General features: G+C 36.6%; 2 protein-coding genes across 9 annotated transcripts in view; one reads left to right on the top strand and one right to left on the bottom strand.

The window, feature by feature from the left end:
- fitm2 (fat storage inducing transmembrane protein 2) overlaps positions 1-15,933 on the top strand; it is a 275,264-nt gene that overhangs the window by 206,872 nt on the left and 52,459 nt on the right. For 6 of the 8 annotated variants that reach the window (XM_059652812.1, XM_059652813.1, XM_048550012.2 and 3 more), the window contains one exon: positions 2,154-4,867. In XM_059652812.1, coding sequence (XP_059508795.1) covers positions 2,154-2,754 — 601 coding nt within the window. In that variant the 3' untranslated portion in view covers positions 2,755-4,867. Of the gene's footprint in view, positions 1-2,153; positions 4,868-9,906; positions 10,211-15,933 lie in introns of those variants that run through there. The other 2 variants (XR_009446934.1, XR_009446933.1) reach the window with 2 other exon arrangements.
- The window catches only part of gdap1l1 (ganglioside induced differentiation associated protein 1-like 1), a 51,808-nt gene continuing 44,166 nt past the window's right edge, over positions 8,292-15,933 (bottom strand). The window contains exon 6 of the mRNA XM_048550008.2: positions 8,292-14,473. Within this exon, the coding sequence (XP_048405965.1) occupies positions 14,130-14,473 (344 nt within the window). The 3' untranslated portion in view covers positions 8,292-14,129. The remainder of the gene's footprint in view (positions 14,474-15,933) is intronic.

The following is a 15,933-nucleotide window of genomic DNA, read 5'->3' as shown; positions in this document are numbered from 1 at the left end:
ATTTTTATGTCTGTCTTTTGGTTTTCATTTGCTACTCAACTGACTCTTCTCATCACTTGTCTTTGTTAATCTGCACCGACATCTATCTCCTAACATTTTGAATTTAAAGTTCTTGTCTCTGTCTAGATTTCTCCAAACCTTTCCCACCTTTTATCTCAAATCTTCTACTAAACTACAACTCTAACCTCCGCCACCCCCCAACCAACAAATACCCCAACTTATTACTGGCTTTGTGACTTTTACCCTACCTTTTACAATTCCTTTAGACATGTAAATTGGAATTCTGTCTGTAAACTATTATATCCTTAATCACCTTCTCATCCTTCAAGATACTTATTAAATCCAACATTTTTAATAATTTGTGATCAAAACAAAATGTGCTGAAAATATGCAGCAAGTCTAGTCACATCTCTGTGGCTAAACAGGTAACCTTTTGAGTTGAATGTGACTGGCTTCAATTTAAGAACGGTGTCTTTTGTTTCTGTCCCCACAGATGCTGCAAGATCTGCTGAGCTTCTCCAGCACATCCCCTTTCTGCAAGATTTCACAGCATTTTCAGCCACTTTGGCAATGTTCGTTTTTGTTGTGCATTGTTGCCAAACAAGTGACAGAACATTGTGCTTTAGGACAGAGACACAGTTACGTTGAGATGGTAGCAGACTCCTGTGACTGTTTATATTGAAGCCCTAATGTAATTTTATTGTGTGGAATGTTATTGACATGTTATGGCACTGAAGGAAATCAGATTGGACTAGCACCTGAACATTGTTAGATGAATAATGATCAGTGCTTTACAGTCCACTCAGTTAGTAAAATAATGACTTCTCAGAAATTGATTTTATAGGCTTGACTGCATAAAATCTCCACAAAAGTCATGTAATCCTTTATTCTGGACTAGTGTTTTTCTTTGATCAGTGCAAGTCTGTTTCCTCTGCGCCATATGCTTTCTATACTTTTGACCATTTCTCTTCACTAAATATCTCGATTATCCCAGTACAATGGGATCTTGATCAAATGGGCCAATGAGCCAAGGCGTGGAAGATGGATTTTAATTTAGATAAATGAGGTGTTGCATTTTGCTAAGGCAAATCAGGGCAGGATTTATACATTTTGACGTTAGACCTCTGGGGAGTGTTGCAGGCCAAAGGCACCTAGTGGTGCAGATGCATAGTTCCTTGAAAGTGAAGTCAAAGGTAGACAGGGTAGTGAAGGTATTGTTTGGCACGTTGGCCTTCATTGCTGAGTGCATTCAGTATAGGAGTTGGGATATCATGTTGCAGCTGTACAGGACATTGAGGCCACTTGTAGTATACCGCAAACAGTTCTCAGTCTCCCTTCTGTAGGAAGGATGTTGTTAAACTTGAGTTTGGAGGAAAGATTTACAAGGAAGTTGCCGAGACTGGAGGGTTTGAGTTCTAGGGAGAAGCTGAATAGACTGGGGCATTTTTCCCTGGAGTGTCGGAGGCAGAGGGGTGACCTTTGTTGAGGTTTACAAATCATGGGGGCATGGATGGGGTGAATCGTCAAGGTCTTTACCCCAGGGGTAGGGGAGTCCTAAACTAGAGGGCATAGGTTTAAGGTGAGAGGGGAAAGATTTAAAAAGACCTGGGCGGCATCTTTTCCATGCAGAGGGTGGTGCATGTGTGGATGAGCTGCCAAAACAAGTGACGAAGACAGGTACAATTACAACATTGAAAAAGCATCTCGATAGGTCCATGAATATGAAAGGTTTTGAGGGATACGGGCCAAATGCTGGCAATTGGGACCAGATCAGTTTCAGATATTTAGTCAGCATGGACATGTTGGACAGAAGGGTTTGTTTCTGTGCTGTATAACTCTAAAACTCTCTTGTTAAAAGTGGTTTACAAATTTTGCTTCAGTAGGTTTGTGATTGAGTATTTCATGTTCCATATATTTATATTGAAATAATTTTGTTAAACTTTGTCTTCAATTTATTAATCTTCCCCTTTAATGTTCTAGAGATAGTTATTAACACTTGAGTAACTTGGAAAATTTGAATTATTCTGTAAAGTAAATGGGATAACGTGGTTTATAAGAAATATTTAATTAATGGAAAAACTTCAGTACTTACTGCTGTCAAAAGCCCTGCATTGAAAATGAGGGATTGTTGAATTAATGCACTTTTTTTACAGGTACTTCGTAAAGTTTTCATGGGGTTGGACCGTGGGCCTGCTGCTTCCTTTTATTTTCACTTCAAATTACTTTCTTCGAAGAGATGTTCTGTTTGCAGTACGTCGTGTAACTTCATGTGTGGTAGGAACTGGTATTTGGTTTCTTAGCACAAGGACCTTTCATATTATTGAAAATTTCACAGGTGAATGCTACGAATCCCAAAATATGACCGTTCTCCATCAATTTGACAACCTATACACTTGCAAGAAAAATGGCCACTTGTGGCTTGGCTTTGACATCTCTGGACACTCCTTCTTATTGTCGTACTGTGTACTGATTATGACAGAAGAAATAGCCGTCATGAATGAACTTCAGAAAGTGGAGCAGAAGCCAGGAAAATCCATAGCAACAATCATTAAATCACTGTTTATTGCTTTAAATGCTTTGCTTTTCTTATGGGTTTGGATGTTTTTTTGTACTGCATTGTATTTTCATGATATGCCTCATAAAATAATTGGAACTACTTTTGGAATTTCTGCCTGGTATGGAACATACAGATTTTGGTATAAGAAACCTTTTTCTCCTGGACTGCCACCTGAAATTGGGAACAAAAAGGAGTAGCATTCTGAAATATTCAAGTACAAAAAGTATTGGTGTAACATTTACCTTTCATGTATACAAGTTCTAGGCATAGTGGTAATGGTATGTATTTTTGCAATATGATGTGTATACAAATATTCACTATTCTCCTTACATGAAGCTGGCTTATTTTGTGAGCTCAGATTAGAGGAAAATTGATCTGCAATTAGAGTTATGAAGTGCAAATATAATCAGTTTCAAATTGACAATACAATTAATAGATACACGCTGGATATAATCTTAAAATGCTCAGGATCCATTTTTTCAGTTGTTCCATGCTTTGCCAGAAGTATATGCCCACTGCGGTGGATTTTAAATTTGAGCTTCATACATTATAGAAAAGTAGCTTTCAATTTCTGTGTCAGTCTAAACCAACGGAAGCAGCTTTATTTCAAACAAGGAACAGTTATTTGCAGCTTGCACTGCCTCCGTATATCTGTGTCTATATAGCCACATAGCAGCCCAGGTGTAATTGCAAAATAACAAGTGCTGCCATACAGATGTTTATTATAGAAGACAGTGGCCATTATTGCTGTTCTCTTTTTTGATTGTTCAGCCACAAAATGTAACAACATTAGCAATATTTTAAACATTCATTTCCACTATTTTTGTTTAAAATCAAATAATTAAGTGTGTGGTGACTCTTCTATCTATTTGTCTTAATTTACATATTTCTCAGATCTAATTTTTAGTTCATTTTTCATCATTATTTCTTTTGCAGGCGCTTTGGTGCACTGTACATTTATCCTTTATTTCATCTTTTGAATCTGTTCTGTGATTTTTAAAGCAATTATGTAAGCAGTGCCGGTAATCAGTAATTCTATCAAGAAACTTATTTCTCCTTTGCTTTTTTGGATGTTTTTTCAAAACATTTGTATACAAATATGTATAGAAATAGCCACTAGCAGTACTTGATATAATAAAAGGCCTATTGGATTTAGTTATACTTTCTCTTACTTAGTGTAAGTACATAGGCGTGTTATACTTATCTTTCAACAAAAGTGTAACCATTTAACCAGTTTAACTTATTAAAACAAAAATAAGTCAAACAGCTTGATTGAACATGCTTATCAGTCAGTTAATTTGTTACTGCACCTTTCAGTATTCTTTTTTATATAAATTGCAGCTTTTTGTTTCTAAGCCCTCACTAAGTTATGAAATAGTATAATCAAAGTTGAGTAATATTTGCTTGATATCTGCTTTTTGCAGTTATTACGTTTACTTCCCAAGAATTAACCAAAATTATTTCTCGTGCACCTGCTTTATTTCTTAAACTGTTAACTTTATTATGCCTAAAATATTTTGCCTTCAAAGCACAGTGATTGCTTGTGAAGGGTGTTGCTGGCAACTTTTGTATGCCAATATTTGTAGGCCCTGATAGATTTAAGAACTTATCTTCTGTCTAATGTGTTGAAGTCGAGTTGTTTTTGATATAATTGAAGTGTGATACGATGCAACTAAGATTTTCTTAAGCTTTGGAGAGAAAATTGCTTGGATAGTAGTGTGCATTTCATTCTGTAGTATTGTATTTTTGAGAGATGGACATGGAAAAAATCAGGAACTATGTGTAATAATGTTATAAAGTGAAACTATAGCATGTGTTTTACTTTTAACTAGCTTTTACTCCTATAGGAAGAATTTACATTAGAAATGTTTCTGATGTACATTGTATGCTTTGTAATGAAATGCTTTGAAATGTAAGCAGGTACTGTTAACCAACGTGTGTAGATTTAAGTGTTGTTTTTGGATGCATACATGCTCTGAAATAATCCATTTGTAATTAATGTCTAATTTATTTCAGAAAAACAACGTTTGTGAATTGGATGGAGCACAGTAGGTATAATAGTTTGGAAATTTGTCACTGCATGCCTAATTTAGTTTCTTTGCATAATTAATATTTTTTAAAAATGCTTCTCGTGCAAATGAGATTGACTTTGGAATTTAATAATGCACTGTGCTGTTCAGATTTCTCCCAGAATTTAGAGAAATTATTTGACCTGCCTGCCTCAATTTGAAATACTGTACAAAGGAATAAGGCATATGTTCAGAATTCATTAGCTACGTACTTTCATTAAATATTTAACATTTTTAACGACTGTTGAGTTTGCCTTTTCAGTTGCATCAAAGATAATTGATAATCCTTCACTTTCCTCTAGCCTTACATTAAAACTTTCTCTCAGCTCTGGCAGCTCCTTTTTTCCCTTCATTGGCAGCTGTGTTTTCAGCTATTTCATTCTGAGACCTGGCTTTCCTGCCGTAAAACTCCCTTTCTAGGCTGCTTTCAGACCCTCCTTAAGATGAGTGTAGTTGGCCAATTTTTGAGTCATTTACAACAATACATCTTTTTTTCATCTCGCATGTCTGCGAATTGTGCATGGGAGAGGTTTTCCCTTGATAGTAGTGCTATGAATAAGCTAACATGGTGAATATTGAGGATTATGGATTAAATAAAACAAACTGGAGAAAATAATTTGAAGCAGTATATGGAAGATTATGTTGCATGGGGTTTTATATGAAAAATTGACGAACTAAATAGAGTTTATTATCTAACATCCAATTTGTTTGCATGATACCTACGTACTGACACGTCTGTTTTGTCTGTTTTGTGTCTCTGTTTCTTGGTTTGAACATGAAAATACAGGAATGTAGGTAATTTCCCCCACCTCCACTTTTGATTGCTGTAATTGAGTTGCATGCTAGATTGGTCTGTGGGTGAGGTGACTTCTAAGGCTGTGGAAATTCTGGGGAAAAAGGACTGTTAAGTTGAAGCTCAGTAGTTTAAATATATTTTGCAGTTTGCATTTATCACCTGAATTATGAAGGCCCATAATATTATTTTTGAGATGGTGATGGGTACTGAAGTGGCGTGTAGAAAGGATTCTTAATTTCAGTTCTATCCACTGCAAGTTCAGAGAATTCTTGTAGTTTGGAGATGGATTTGCTACAGTCTCATCTCTTCATTGCTGACCTTGCACATGGACACCAACCTCTTTACCTTACAGTGTTATGTTTGAGATGGTAGGGTTTCACTGTGTTTTGTCTCCCACAGAATAGTGGGATTAGACCCATAAATTGTACTTTTTCTCCAGATCTGGTCAATCCTATGCAAACTTGTTATTAGATTAGATTAGATTCCCTACAGTGTGGAAACAGGCTCTTCGGCCCAACAAGTCCACACCGACCTCTTGGAGCATCCCACCCAGACCCATCCCCTATAACCCACACATCCCTGAACACTACAGGCAATTTAGCATGGCCAATCCACCTAGCCTGCACATCTTTGGACTACATAGAACAGTACAGCACAGAACAGGCCCTTCAGCCCACGATGTTGTGCTGACTGTGGGAGGAAACCCACGCAGACACTGGGAGAATGTGCAAACTCTGCACAGACCGTTACCCAAAGCTGGAATCGAACCCAGATCCCTGGTGCTGTGAGGTTGCAGCGCGAACCACTGAGCCACCATCCTGCCCCCAGATATGGTCAATCCTATGCAAACTTGTTATTAGACTTGTGATACCTGGTTGACTTTTTTTTTAAAAGCACTAATTTTGCATTTATTTAAAATATTATAAACTATAAATATTAAAATGACTATGAAATTAGCTAATGAAAATATAAATGTTTATCCCTCTAAATAACCCAAAATATACAAACAAACACCAACACACTGGTTGAAGAGAAGAAAACGGGTTTCTTTCTGTGGTAATTTACTTTGCTAGAAGAGAAAGAACTTTTTCGTTTAAATCCTTGATCTTGAAGCCAAAATAAAAGCTATAAGATGTGTGATGTTCAGACAAATGTCAGTCTGATGTCCTGGTGCATAAATGTGGATGTCACCAAACATAAGCACTTACCTCTAAGATTTTAGCATGTTTCTTGAATAAGATGTGTTGGTATTCAAGATTTTCCTGCATACTTTTTAGGAACAATATTCTAAATACCACACTGGGCCCACAAAGACATATTTTCCAAAAACAGAACTGCTGAGCTTGGAAGCTTTTCCTCTCCCCAAGGCTGACCAACAACTGAAAAATCCAAGCAATCTCCCAAATAGATGCTGCATCCTGAATGTTGTAAACCCAGGCAGGCGTTCTACAGAAATAAGCAATTATCATAAAACAGGACTTTCAAGAAGTGCCTTGCTTAAATAAAAGACCCTTCAAACTCAGCTGCTAAATACGAAGCATAAGTATTTTGAAAATGATTAAATATGAAGCCACGATATAAGTATTTCAATATCTAGTGCAAATACAAAGTACTAGAGAAACTCAGCAAGTCTGGCAAAATCAGTGGGGAGAGAAAGAGTTAACATTTCAAATCTACATGAATCTTCTTTGTATTTGATGTTTATTGGATGACCACATGTTGGATAGTACAATCCAAAAACATCTTGACCTTCTGTTGCTGTGGCCAATTTGCTCATACCAAGTCCGATTCACTCATTGTCCGTGTATGCATCACAGAAACATTTTAAAATCAGTGGCTTTTCTAACCATTAGGTCTTCGCCAGGTTTCACATGTTTTCACCTGATTCATTCTAATTTAATTTCAGGTAAGCCAGCAAAACTTTAGGTTAATATCTCCATTCCCTAATTCATACCTCCTCCCATTCTGCACTATGTTTAGATCTCTCTTTTCCAATTCGGGCATTTGAACATCTGACATTTTTGTTCAACTATTGTCATTGTAACTCCTTCTGCCTGGGGCCCTAACCTCTCAAAAACTATCCAAACCTCTGCCTCCCTCTTTATTTCCTTTTTAAGATCCTACTTAAGCCCATAGTTTTTGACTAAGCTGTTAATCGTCTGCCTTTATTTTTCCTTGACAGTGGAAAAGTGCTTACACTCCCTGTAGCACTGTGGCACATTTTACTAGGGTGAAGGTGCAGCACACATATGAATGTTGAATGCACCAAACATCAACCCCAGAAATGTAATTTTCTGAACATGAACAAAATCATACTGGCCCTGGACACTGAAGATCCAGTATGGCCAACATATTACAACTATGCATATATCATTAGCAGGCCCCAGTTTAAAAAATTATTCTGTCTAATCTAAAAGTTTAGTCTTTGCTTCAATTTCCACTAACAGCTATTGGCAGAGTCAATAGGGGTTGGGAAGCCAGCTCAATGTTCCCCCACAATTAGTTTGCAATTGATCACACAGCCTTGACAAGTCATACAGCACAGAAACAGGCTCTTCAGCCCAACTCGTTCATGCTGACCACCTTTCCTGTCTGAGGTGATGATTAATGGATGAAAGATAGCTGCTTGATGATATCTACAAACGATGACCACAGAGTAGCTGTACTGTAGAAAATTAGTGTAATAGAAGATAAAAAGGAAGGGGTAGGCAGAGTGTTGTGAATTCTGGACAGAAGCAAGACTATTTAAATAGCATTGATTTTGTTCATACATATCTATTTTGTTAAAACAATGCTTGTGGAAGTCTCATTAGCTTTGCAATTGTTATTACAATTTCAACAATTTGTATCAGTATTGAGGTACATTTTTGTTTATTCAAAAATTGTAGGATGTGCATATCTGGAAGATGTGTAAGGGGTTACATCATAAAATAGCTTTGAAAAATTTTAAAATGATTGTACTTAACCTAAAATAAGTAATCTGGTATCACTGAGAATTTGGTACATCTTGTTGGTCTTACACTGCCCCTTCCCATTTTTAAAGGAATTGTAAACTTGTCCAGACATTATATAGTTATGAGTGGTTTGATCTTATAAATATTAATATATGCCAGCTGGCTAAAATTACATTTTAGTTAGAATAGCATGTTGTCAGTCTGGGGTAGCCACTGTTAGTAATGTGCAGGGCAACTTTTACCTCTGAAGATATGTCCCTCCATAAAATCCACCCCATTGTGGGAACAAATCATTTACATACACATACTCACAGAGCCATGGTTAGCCTTAGTTGGCATTGCCTCATAAGATTGAGTGTGACTGAGGTACTGAACGTCACCTACAGAGTTATGATAACAGTTACCAAAACACTTCTTACTCCGTGTTATTACACCCTTGGCGTTAGCAGTCTTCAGGCCTCTAGCTCTCAGCCACTGCTGCCATTTGTACCTCCCGCTTATACACAACTACTCCATTTGTCATCATTCACTTCCTCCCTGATTCTAATTTAAAATGAAGATAGAAAGTCAACAAGACAAATGACGATTCATCCTTTCTTTGCCCATTGGCAGCAGTGCACAACAGAATTTGCAAATTGTCAGAGGGCCCCTTTAAATGAGCCTGTCTCTCAAGTGGTGGCATTTATGCAAACTGCAATTAAGTTGAACAGCATTTAGCATTAATAAATTTGGTGAATTGGGGGACTCCAGCTGGAACACTGCTTGCCCACAGCCACAATAACTTGTTGGGCATGATTCACACAAAACTGGCTAATGTGGGTCGACCGTAACACTAAAGATCCACAATAAAACATACAACATTTTTAAACAGTGATTTTTTTTTTATGTAACATTTTGCTCCTCGACTCATTTCCTTTACCAAATTAGTCTGCACAAGGAGATATATTTGGCTTTATTTTATGTGGAAAGGAACTGAGATGTGGGTAGAACATTAATATATGATCTTACTGCTAATTAAGTAATTTATCTTGAGTGGAGAATACAAAATAAGGCAACAGTATTGCTGGAAGACATAAATAAAAATGACGACACCTGTATCATTATCAGTTGACCATTTGCAAGACTCTAAAAGGTTTGTGTGAAGCTAATAAATGTTGTTGCCTAGAAGTTACCAAAATATGGTAACCATTCATTTATTTAACCTGTCATCACAAAAAAGTAAAACAATAATATTCATATTGCCATACATTGTATATTATAAATCATTTACAATTCAGTATCTGACTGGAAATGAAGTATGTTTGCAAGGTGAATATCATCAGTAGTACAGTACATTCAGTGAAATTTTCAGTATTTAGTCATATGTGACATTGATCACTAAATCTTTTAAGATCTAGATCAAGTCCTGATGTCCTAGTCAGACAACTAGATGTGAATAGAATGCTGAATTATTTGTGAATGGCTCTTTATTTGCGCTGGAAACTTGGTGGGAAACTGGCATTGCAGGATATGTTGTTTGCTGTTTCATAGCTACTGACCTGCATTCAGGAACTGAGAATGGACGATGGCTTCAAAATACAAACATAAAAGGAAAGTGCTATTTTATTATTTTGTGGGTTTTTTTGATAATTACAAGAAGGAGGTCCTTCAATCAGTGGCCAGAGGCCAGACTATGGATGTATAAATTCTGTTATGAATGCAGATGCATTTTCCAAAAAAGTAAATTCTGGTCTGATAGTCCAATAAAACAATCACTCTTATAAATGAGCAGTATTCACTGTTTTTCTTATTCATTTTACTAATTGTCAACTGCAGAGTTTGTGAATATGTATTTTACATCACATATTAATGGTAGATTGATTGAAATGTATAATGCTGTTATTCTAGGTTATTTCAAGCTAAGAACTACATTAAAATGGTTTTGTATTCTATTACTTTTGTAACATTATGGATGATTTTGGCAAATGCAACTGACAACCAGAGAATTTGCCAAACCTAGTGTAAATTCTAATGGCTCCACAAAGCAAAATATAAGCATGCTCATGTTTGACTATGTTACTCTATGACGTTTTGCCCTGTATGCACTACATTTAGAGTTTACAGCAAGTTTGAAAATTCATTTCTGAAATTTAAAATGTTATGCACATGTAATATTCTTTCCTCAGGCATGTGTCTTTACTATTCAATCCATCACTTGTTTTGCGTTTTCTAAAAAAGACACTTGCTTCTTTTAGGGCAAAACAAAATACTACAAATTCATGGCAAATCCATTAACTAGCTAACTGGTTTTAAAACCTTTTTTTGTACACAATTCTTCATCTTATGGAGAGAGAAACTGGAACTAATAATCAGTCTATTCACACTATTACCAGTAAATTGAAACACTGACACAGTACATTTTGATTTCTTTAAAAGAAATTTACCATCAAATAGAGAATGTATTATTTAAGAAATGTTCAAGATGATATCATTTTGATGGCGTATGTTTTAAGGCTGCTGTATTGTCAGGAAGGCTAGATTCCTGATGTAAACATTGAAAACGAGGTCCTTCCTCCTACATCAGGTAGCTATATCAATGTTAAAGTCAAATTTGGAAGATACAGTGGCTTGTTTAGGAAAGCAACTTGTTTGAAATCTTCAGGAGAAGCAAACTTAGATTAAAGTATTAAAACTGCTTAAATTGTTCATTTTTAAAAATAAAACTGTAGAGAATTCTGTAGAAGGCAAGAGCTGTACTTTGACCAATATTTATTATTTCAGTTTCTGACTAAGAAAGGAAACTGCAACAAAATTTGGGTGATCTTAAATTGCAAAAATTGATCCATGTTGAGAATGCATTGTTCTGATCAGGAGCATCCAATGTCAAAAGCTCTTCCTTTTTTTAAAACCACAACTGCTGCGCTACAAAGGGAACATGTTAAAATACTGATGAGATTATTTGAAATTTACAATTTTATGCCACGAACCACTGTTTTCTCATTGAGAAATTTGAAGCATGTGCCATTTTCCTTCTAAGAGAAAGCTCAGCTGTGTTCATTGTGGAACATTTTCATAAGGATGATAACATTTCAAATTGCACAAACAAATATCAGGCAAAAGTGGAGTAGATTATGGTTCTTATCCAGGGACCGCATTAAGGACACTAACATAAAATATGAACAAAAGCTGAAAACATTCTCTAATCCTGGTTTCATTGCTTCCTTCTGAAGTTTTACATTCAACAGTAGATCAGATGGGCCAATGGGTGGAGGACTGGCAGATGGAGTTTAATTTAGATAAATGTGAGGTGGTGCATTTTGGTAAGGCAGATCAGGGCAGGAGTTGTACAGTTAACTGGGGAGAGTTGCCAAAGAGACCTACGGATGCAAGTGCTTAGTTCCTTAGCACAGGTAGTCAAGCTGGTGAAGAGGACGTTGACACGCTTGCCTTCATTGGTTAGTGCACTGGATATAGGCATTGGGATGTCATGTTGCAGCTGTACAGGACATCAGTGAGGCCACTTATAGAACACTGCATTCAATTCGGGTCTCCCTGCTATAGGAAAGATGTTGTTACGCTTTAAACGGGTTCAGAAAAGATTTACAAGGATGGTGCCAAGATTTGAGGATTTGAACCAAAGGGATAGGCTGAATAGGCTGGGGCTTTTTTCCCTGGAAAGTTGGAGATTGAGGTTTATGAAATCATGAAGAGCATGGATAGGGTGAATAGCCAAGGTGTTTCCTTTTCCCCAGCGTAGGGGAGTCCAAAATTAGAAGGCAGAGGTTTATGGTGAGAGGGGATAGATGTAAAAGGGACCTGATGGGAAACTTTTTCACGCAGAGGGTATCACATGTATGGAATGAGCTGTCAGAGGAAGTGGTGGAGGTGGGTACAAGTAAAAGGCATCTGTTTGGATATATGAATAGGAAGGGTTTAGAGGGATATGGGCCAAATGCTGGTAAATGGAACTAGATCAGTTCAGGATATCTGGTCAACATGGAACAATTGGACTGAAGGCTCTGTTTTGGTGCTGTAAAACCCTATGACTCTATACAGTTTCTGTACATAAATCTGGGCATAAATATAGTTTGAATTATGATATGGATTATGGAAATGTATGTTATCATCAATAAGCTGCGTGTAGGTTTCTTAGGGCTTGTCTCAAATCCACTGGCATGCTGTAATTTTGCATAGACATTTTTCTATGCACTTAAAGCTCTAGAATGGATGTAGAATTTACAGATGCTTCTTTTTTTTGTGTTCAAAAGATACGTTTTAAAATATATGGAGCTAATTAGACTTTGATGTTAATAACAGACCTTATTAAAACTAGTCACCTCATTATATACAATTTGTCAAGTGGGCTGCGATTGGCCACTACAAATCCATTTTGTTTTACTTTCTGGCTAAAAATAAAATGGCTAAGAAGGAATGTTTGATTTAAGATCCCCCACGTGACACATTAATTAAATGTCATTAGTGAGCAATGGACTCTAAAAAATCTATCAAATTTATGATCTCTACTGACAGCTGATTCTGTTTTGGGTAGTGGGCAGATATGCTGGCCTCTGCATCCCTGGAGTATTCAATAAGGTTTCCACTCCAAATAGCTTGGTGTGTGGATGTCAAGTGAATCTGAGCTCATATTTGGCTCTGGTGGATTGTGCCAATATCCTCGCAGCACTTGCTAATTAGTTTGCAAATCATGAATAGTTATTTCAGTTAGGCAATGAGGGAATAATGATGCATGTGGAACAATGTCTTAGCATGAATTGCTGCCTTTGGAAAGAGGGGAGCAATGTAGATAAAATACAGGCAAAGGCTAGAAAAGAGAAAAAAAAAGTCTGAATAAACAGCACATTATAGTACCAGAAAGTGAGTAATGAAAAATAAGCTATTGCATGTAAATCACAAACAGTTAACTCATGAATTCATCTGGGATATAGGGTAGAATTGCTAGCTGCACATATACCCCACTGAAAAGAAAAATTGGAAAATTCACATGATGATTATTGCTCTTCAGTCACTGAATGCAGACTCAGAAAGGCCCAGGAGCAGATTGTGTGTCTTCCACTGAACTGCAGAACGATCTTAAACCCTGAATAGGGAGTATTGACATGTTTTCAAATTAAAATTCCATTTGAATGTCAAGTAAGTGCACTTCTATTTTTTAACTCAATTATGAATGTTAATTCATTCTTTGCAAGTATGAAATACATTCATAATTTGTTCAGAAGTAATAAATGTATATTTGAGAAAATATCCATTAATACCTCTTAAAGCAGAGTTAATACTTAAAATAAGCAGAAAGAAAACATGGTTGGAACGACGTGAGTTGTATAAATCTGATCATAAAATAACTTGAGCAGACTGACTTGGTAGAAGTCAGTGATACGTCTCATGAAAATTGGCTTTAGTCCAACTCCCCAGAGCCTGTTTATTTCTAAATATTATCAACAGGGCAGAGTTGTGCTGGATTGTTAGCTTTTAAAATGTAATATACAATGCAACTTCCTAACTGTCAGTTGATTCACTTCTAATTTTGCTATCTGGTGGTGCTGCCTGATAAAGTCAGGCCTGCAATTTGCATTGGAAATCTAAACCTATGCATTTAAAAAGAAAGAAACAGCAGTTAAAGAATATGTGCTGCATAATATACCATTCTATGGCATGGAATGTAAACAGTACTACAGAATTCACCTACTGAAATTGGTCATTTTTTTAAACATTCCATAATATCACGTTACACGGACAGCAGAATTACATTTACTCCTTTACATATACTTTTTCTTGAGATACCAGTAAGCAAAATATCCCATTCCACCTAGGGTTCCCATTAAAAATGAGGCACCAAAGAAAGAAGGTGGTTTTCTTTTCACAAGGCGGAATGCGTTAGGCAAAACAGCTGACAGCAATGTGGTATGTATGTCTCCTAAAACCTTTCGAAATGCAGTACGTTTCTGCACTCTTTCAAAATATGCTTTTAAATTGGGTCGATCTGCATTTCCCCAGTACTTTTTAGCGAGCCCCAAGAATTTTAGGCGGTGTAACGTTGCTCCAAGGGAGATATCCGCTAAGGTAAAAACTGATCCACAAAGCCAAGATTCACACTTCTGTCCTGGAAAACAAAGGATGCAAACTCTTGCATGAGATGTGGCACTGAAACTTTCAATATTCCAGTCTTGTAAAATGCTTATCATTTTAAGAAACAATATAGGAGTTACTAAGTTGTATTTCACAGTCCGCAATGCCCTTTGATGTCTTTTACGTAAGCTGCCAACAAACATGAGGCAATTCCTGAGGTGTAGGTTTCCCCTTTCCCAATATCAGGGTGCATCTGGCACCAGGTCAGCAGATTTCCAGGTGTCCAGCAACAGTGATGTCATCAAAGAGGTAGGCAGCATTCTTACAGGCAACAAAGTAAGAAATAAAATTCTTCGAATTCTGGCACTTTTAATTTTACTGATAGTGAAATTAACAGTTGGGATTAATATAGAAGCAAAATCGTCATAAACTATTCTTTTAAAATGAAGCAGATTTTTTAAAATAACAATTGAAAAACTTGTTACTTAATAGATTGAAGTTCTTGCTGAGTCAATGAAGGTCTTTACAAGTAATTATGAACATAGCATGCCAGTAAAAACATGTTTTATCTTGTTAAATAAGGTGAAACCATTCTGAAGGGTCTCATAGCCAGTCCAGTGGTGTAATAGTAAACATTCTTGTGAGTTCAATTATTTTGAATTTGTTTTCTTCTGGGTGGGCCTCAACAGTCCTGCTGATGAAGTGCTAGGAAGGGGTTACTTTTATGTTCTTCGTGTGTTGTTTATCAAATGTTGTAAAGTTAGCCATCTGACTTAGATCAAATGTAATGTGGAGGTGACCTCCATCTTTTGTGGATTCTTTTCTAACTCTAAAGAAAATGAATAGCAACATTAGTTTCATTCTCAGTGATTTTTGTGCATTATCCTTTCCTGTCCTTGTTAATCTCACTGCAGCCTTCAATACAATTAATCCTACATCCTGTTCCAGTACCAGTTTTCCATTATGCAGCTTCCTGAGCCTGCCTTTGGTTGGTTCAACTCATATATCTATTTATAGGCGATGCATCTTTGGCAGTGGCCTCTTTTATCTAGTTCTGTATCTGTGCTCTCGGGTCCAGGAGGATCTAGCCCTGCCTTCTCCACTTATGCATATTATACCTTGGTGTTGTTGTCTGCAGATATGGGGTCAAATTTTCACATGATAATTTATTCTACTGCATTCAGCTCTCTATTACCTCAAACCTCTTAGGCTGCTCGTTCAACACTCTGTCAGTGTAATTTTCACCAGCTTAACTTCTAGAACTTAAAAGTAATTGTTTCCGGACTGAGCATAACTTCTGACCATAAATTCTACTCTTTACTCAGTGGCTCAACTTAAACTAGATCATTCATAAACTTGATTACCCCTAACCTAAGGGCTTGACTAACTCTAACCTGAATTGGCTCCCACTTCAAAAAGGCCCCTGAATTTTGTTTTTTTGCATGATTAGACTTTTTTGAATTCTCTGCATTTTTATAATTTCTTCTGGTCAAA

Source organism: Stegostoma tigrinum, chromosome 19, assembly GCF_030684315.1.
Source record: "Stegostoma tigrinum isolate sSteTig4 chromosome 19, sSteTig4.hap1, whole genome shotgun sequence".
Classification (NCBI taxonomy): Eukaryota; Metazoa; Chordata; class Chondrichthyes; order Orectolobiformes; family Stegostomatidae; genus Stegostoma; species Stegostoma tigrinum.
The sequence above is the reverse complement of the archived record's forward strand: the minus strand, read 5'-3'. Positions and strand labels throughout refer to the sequence as shown.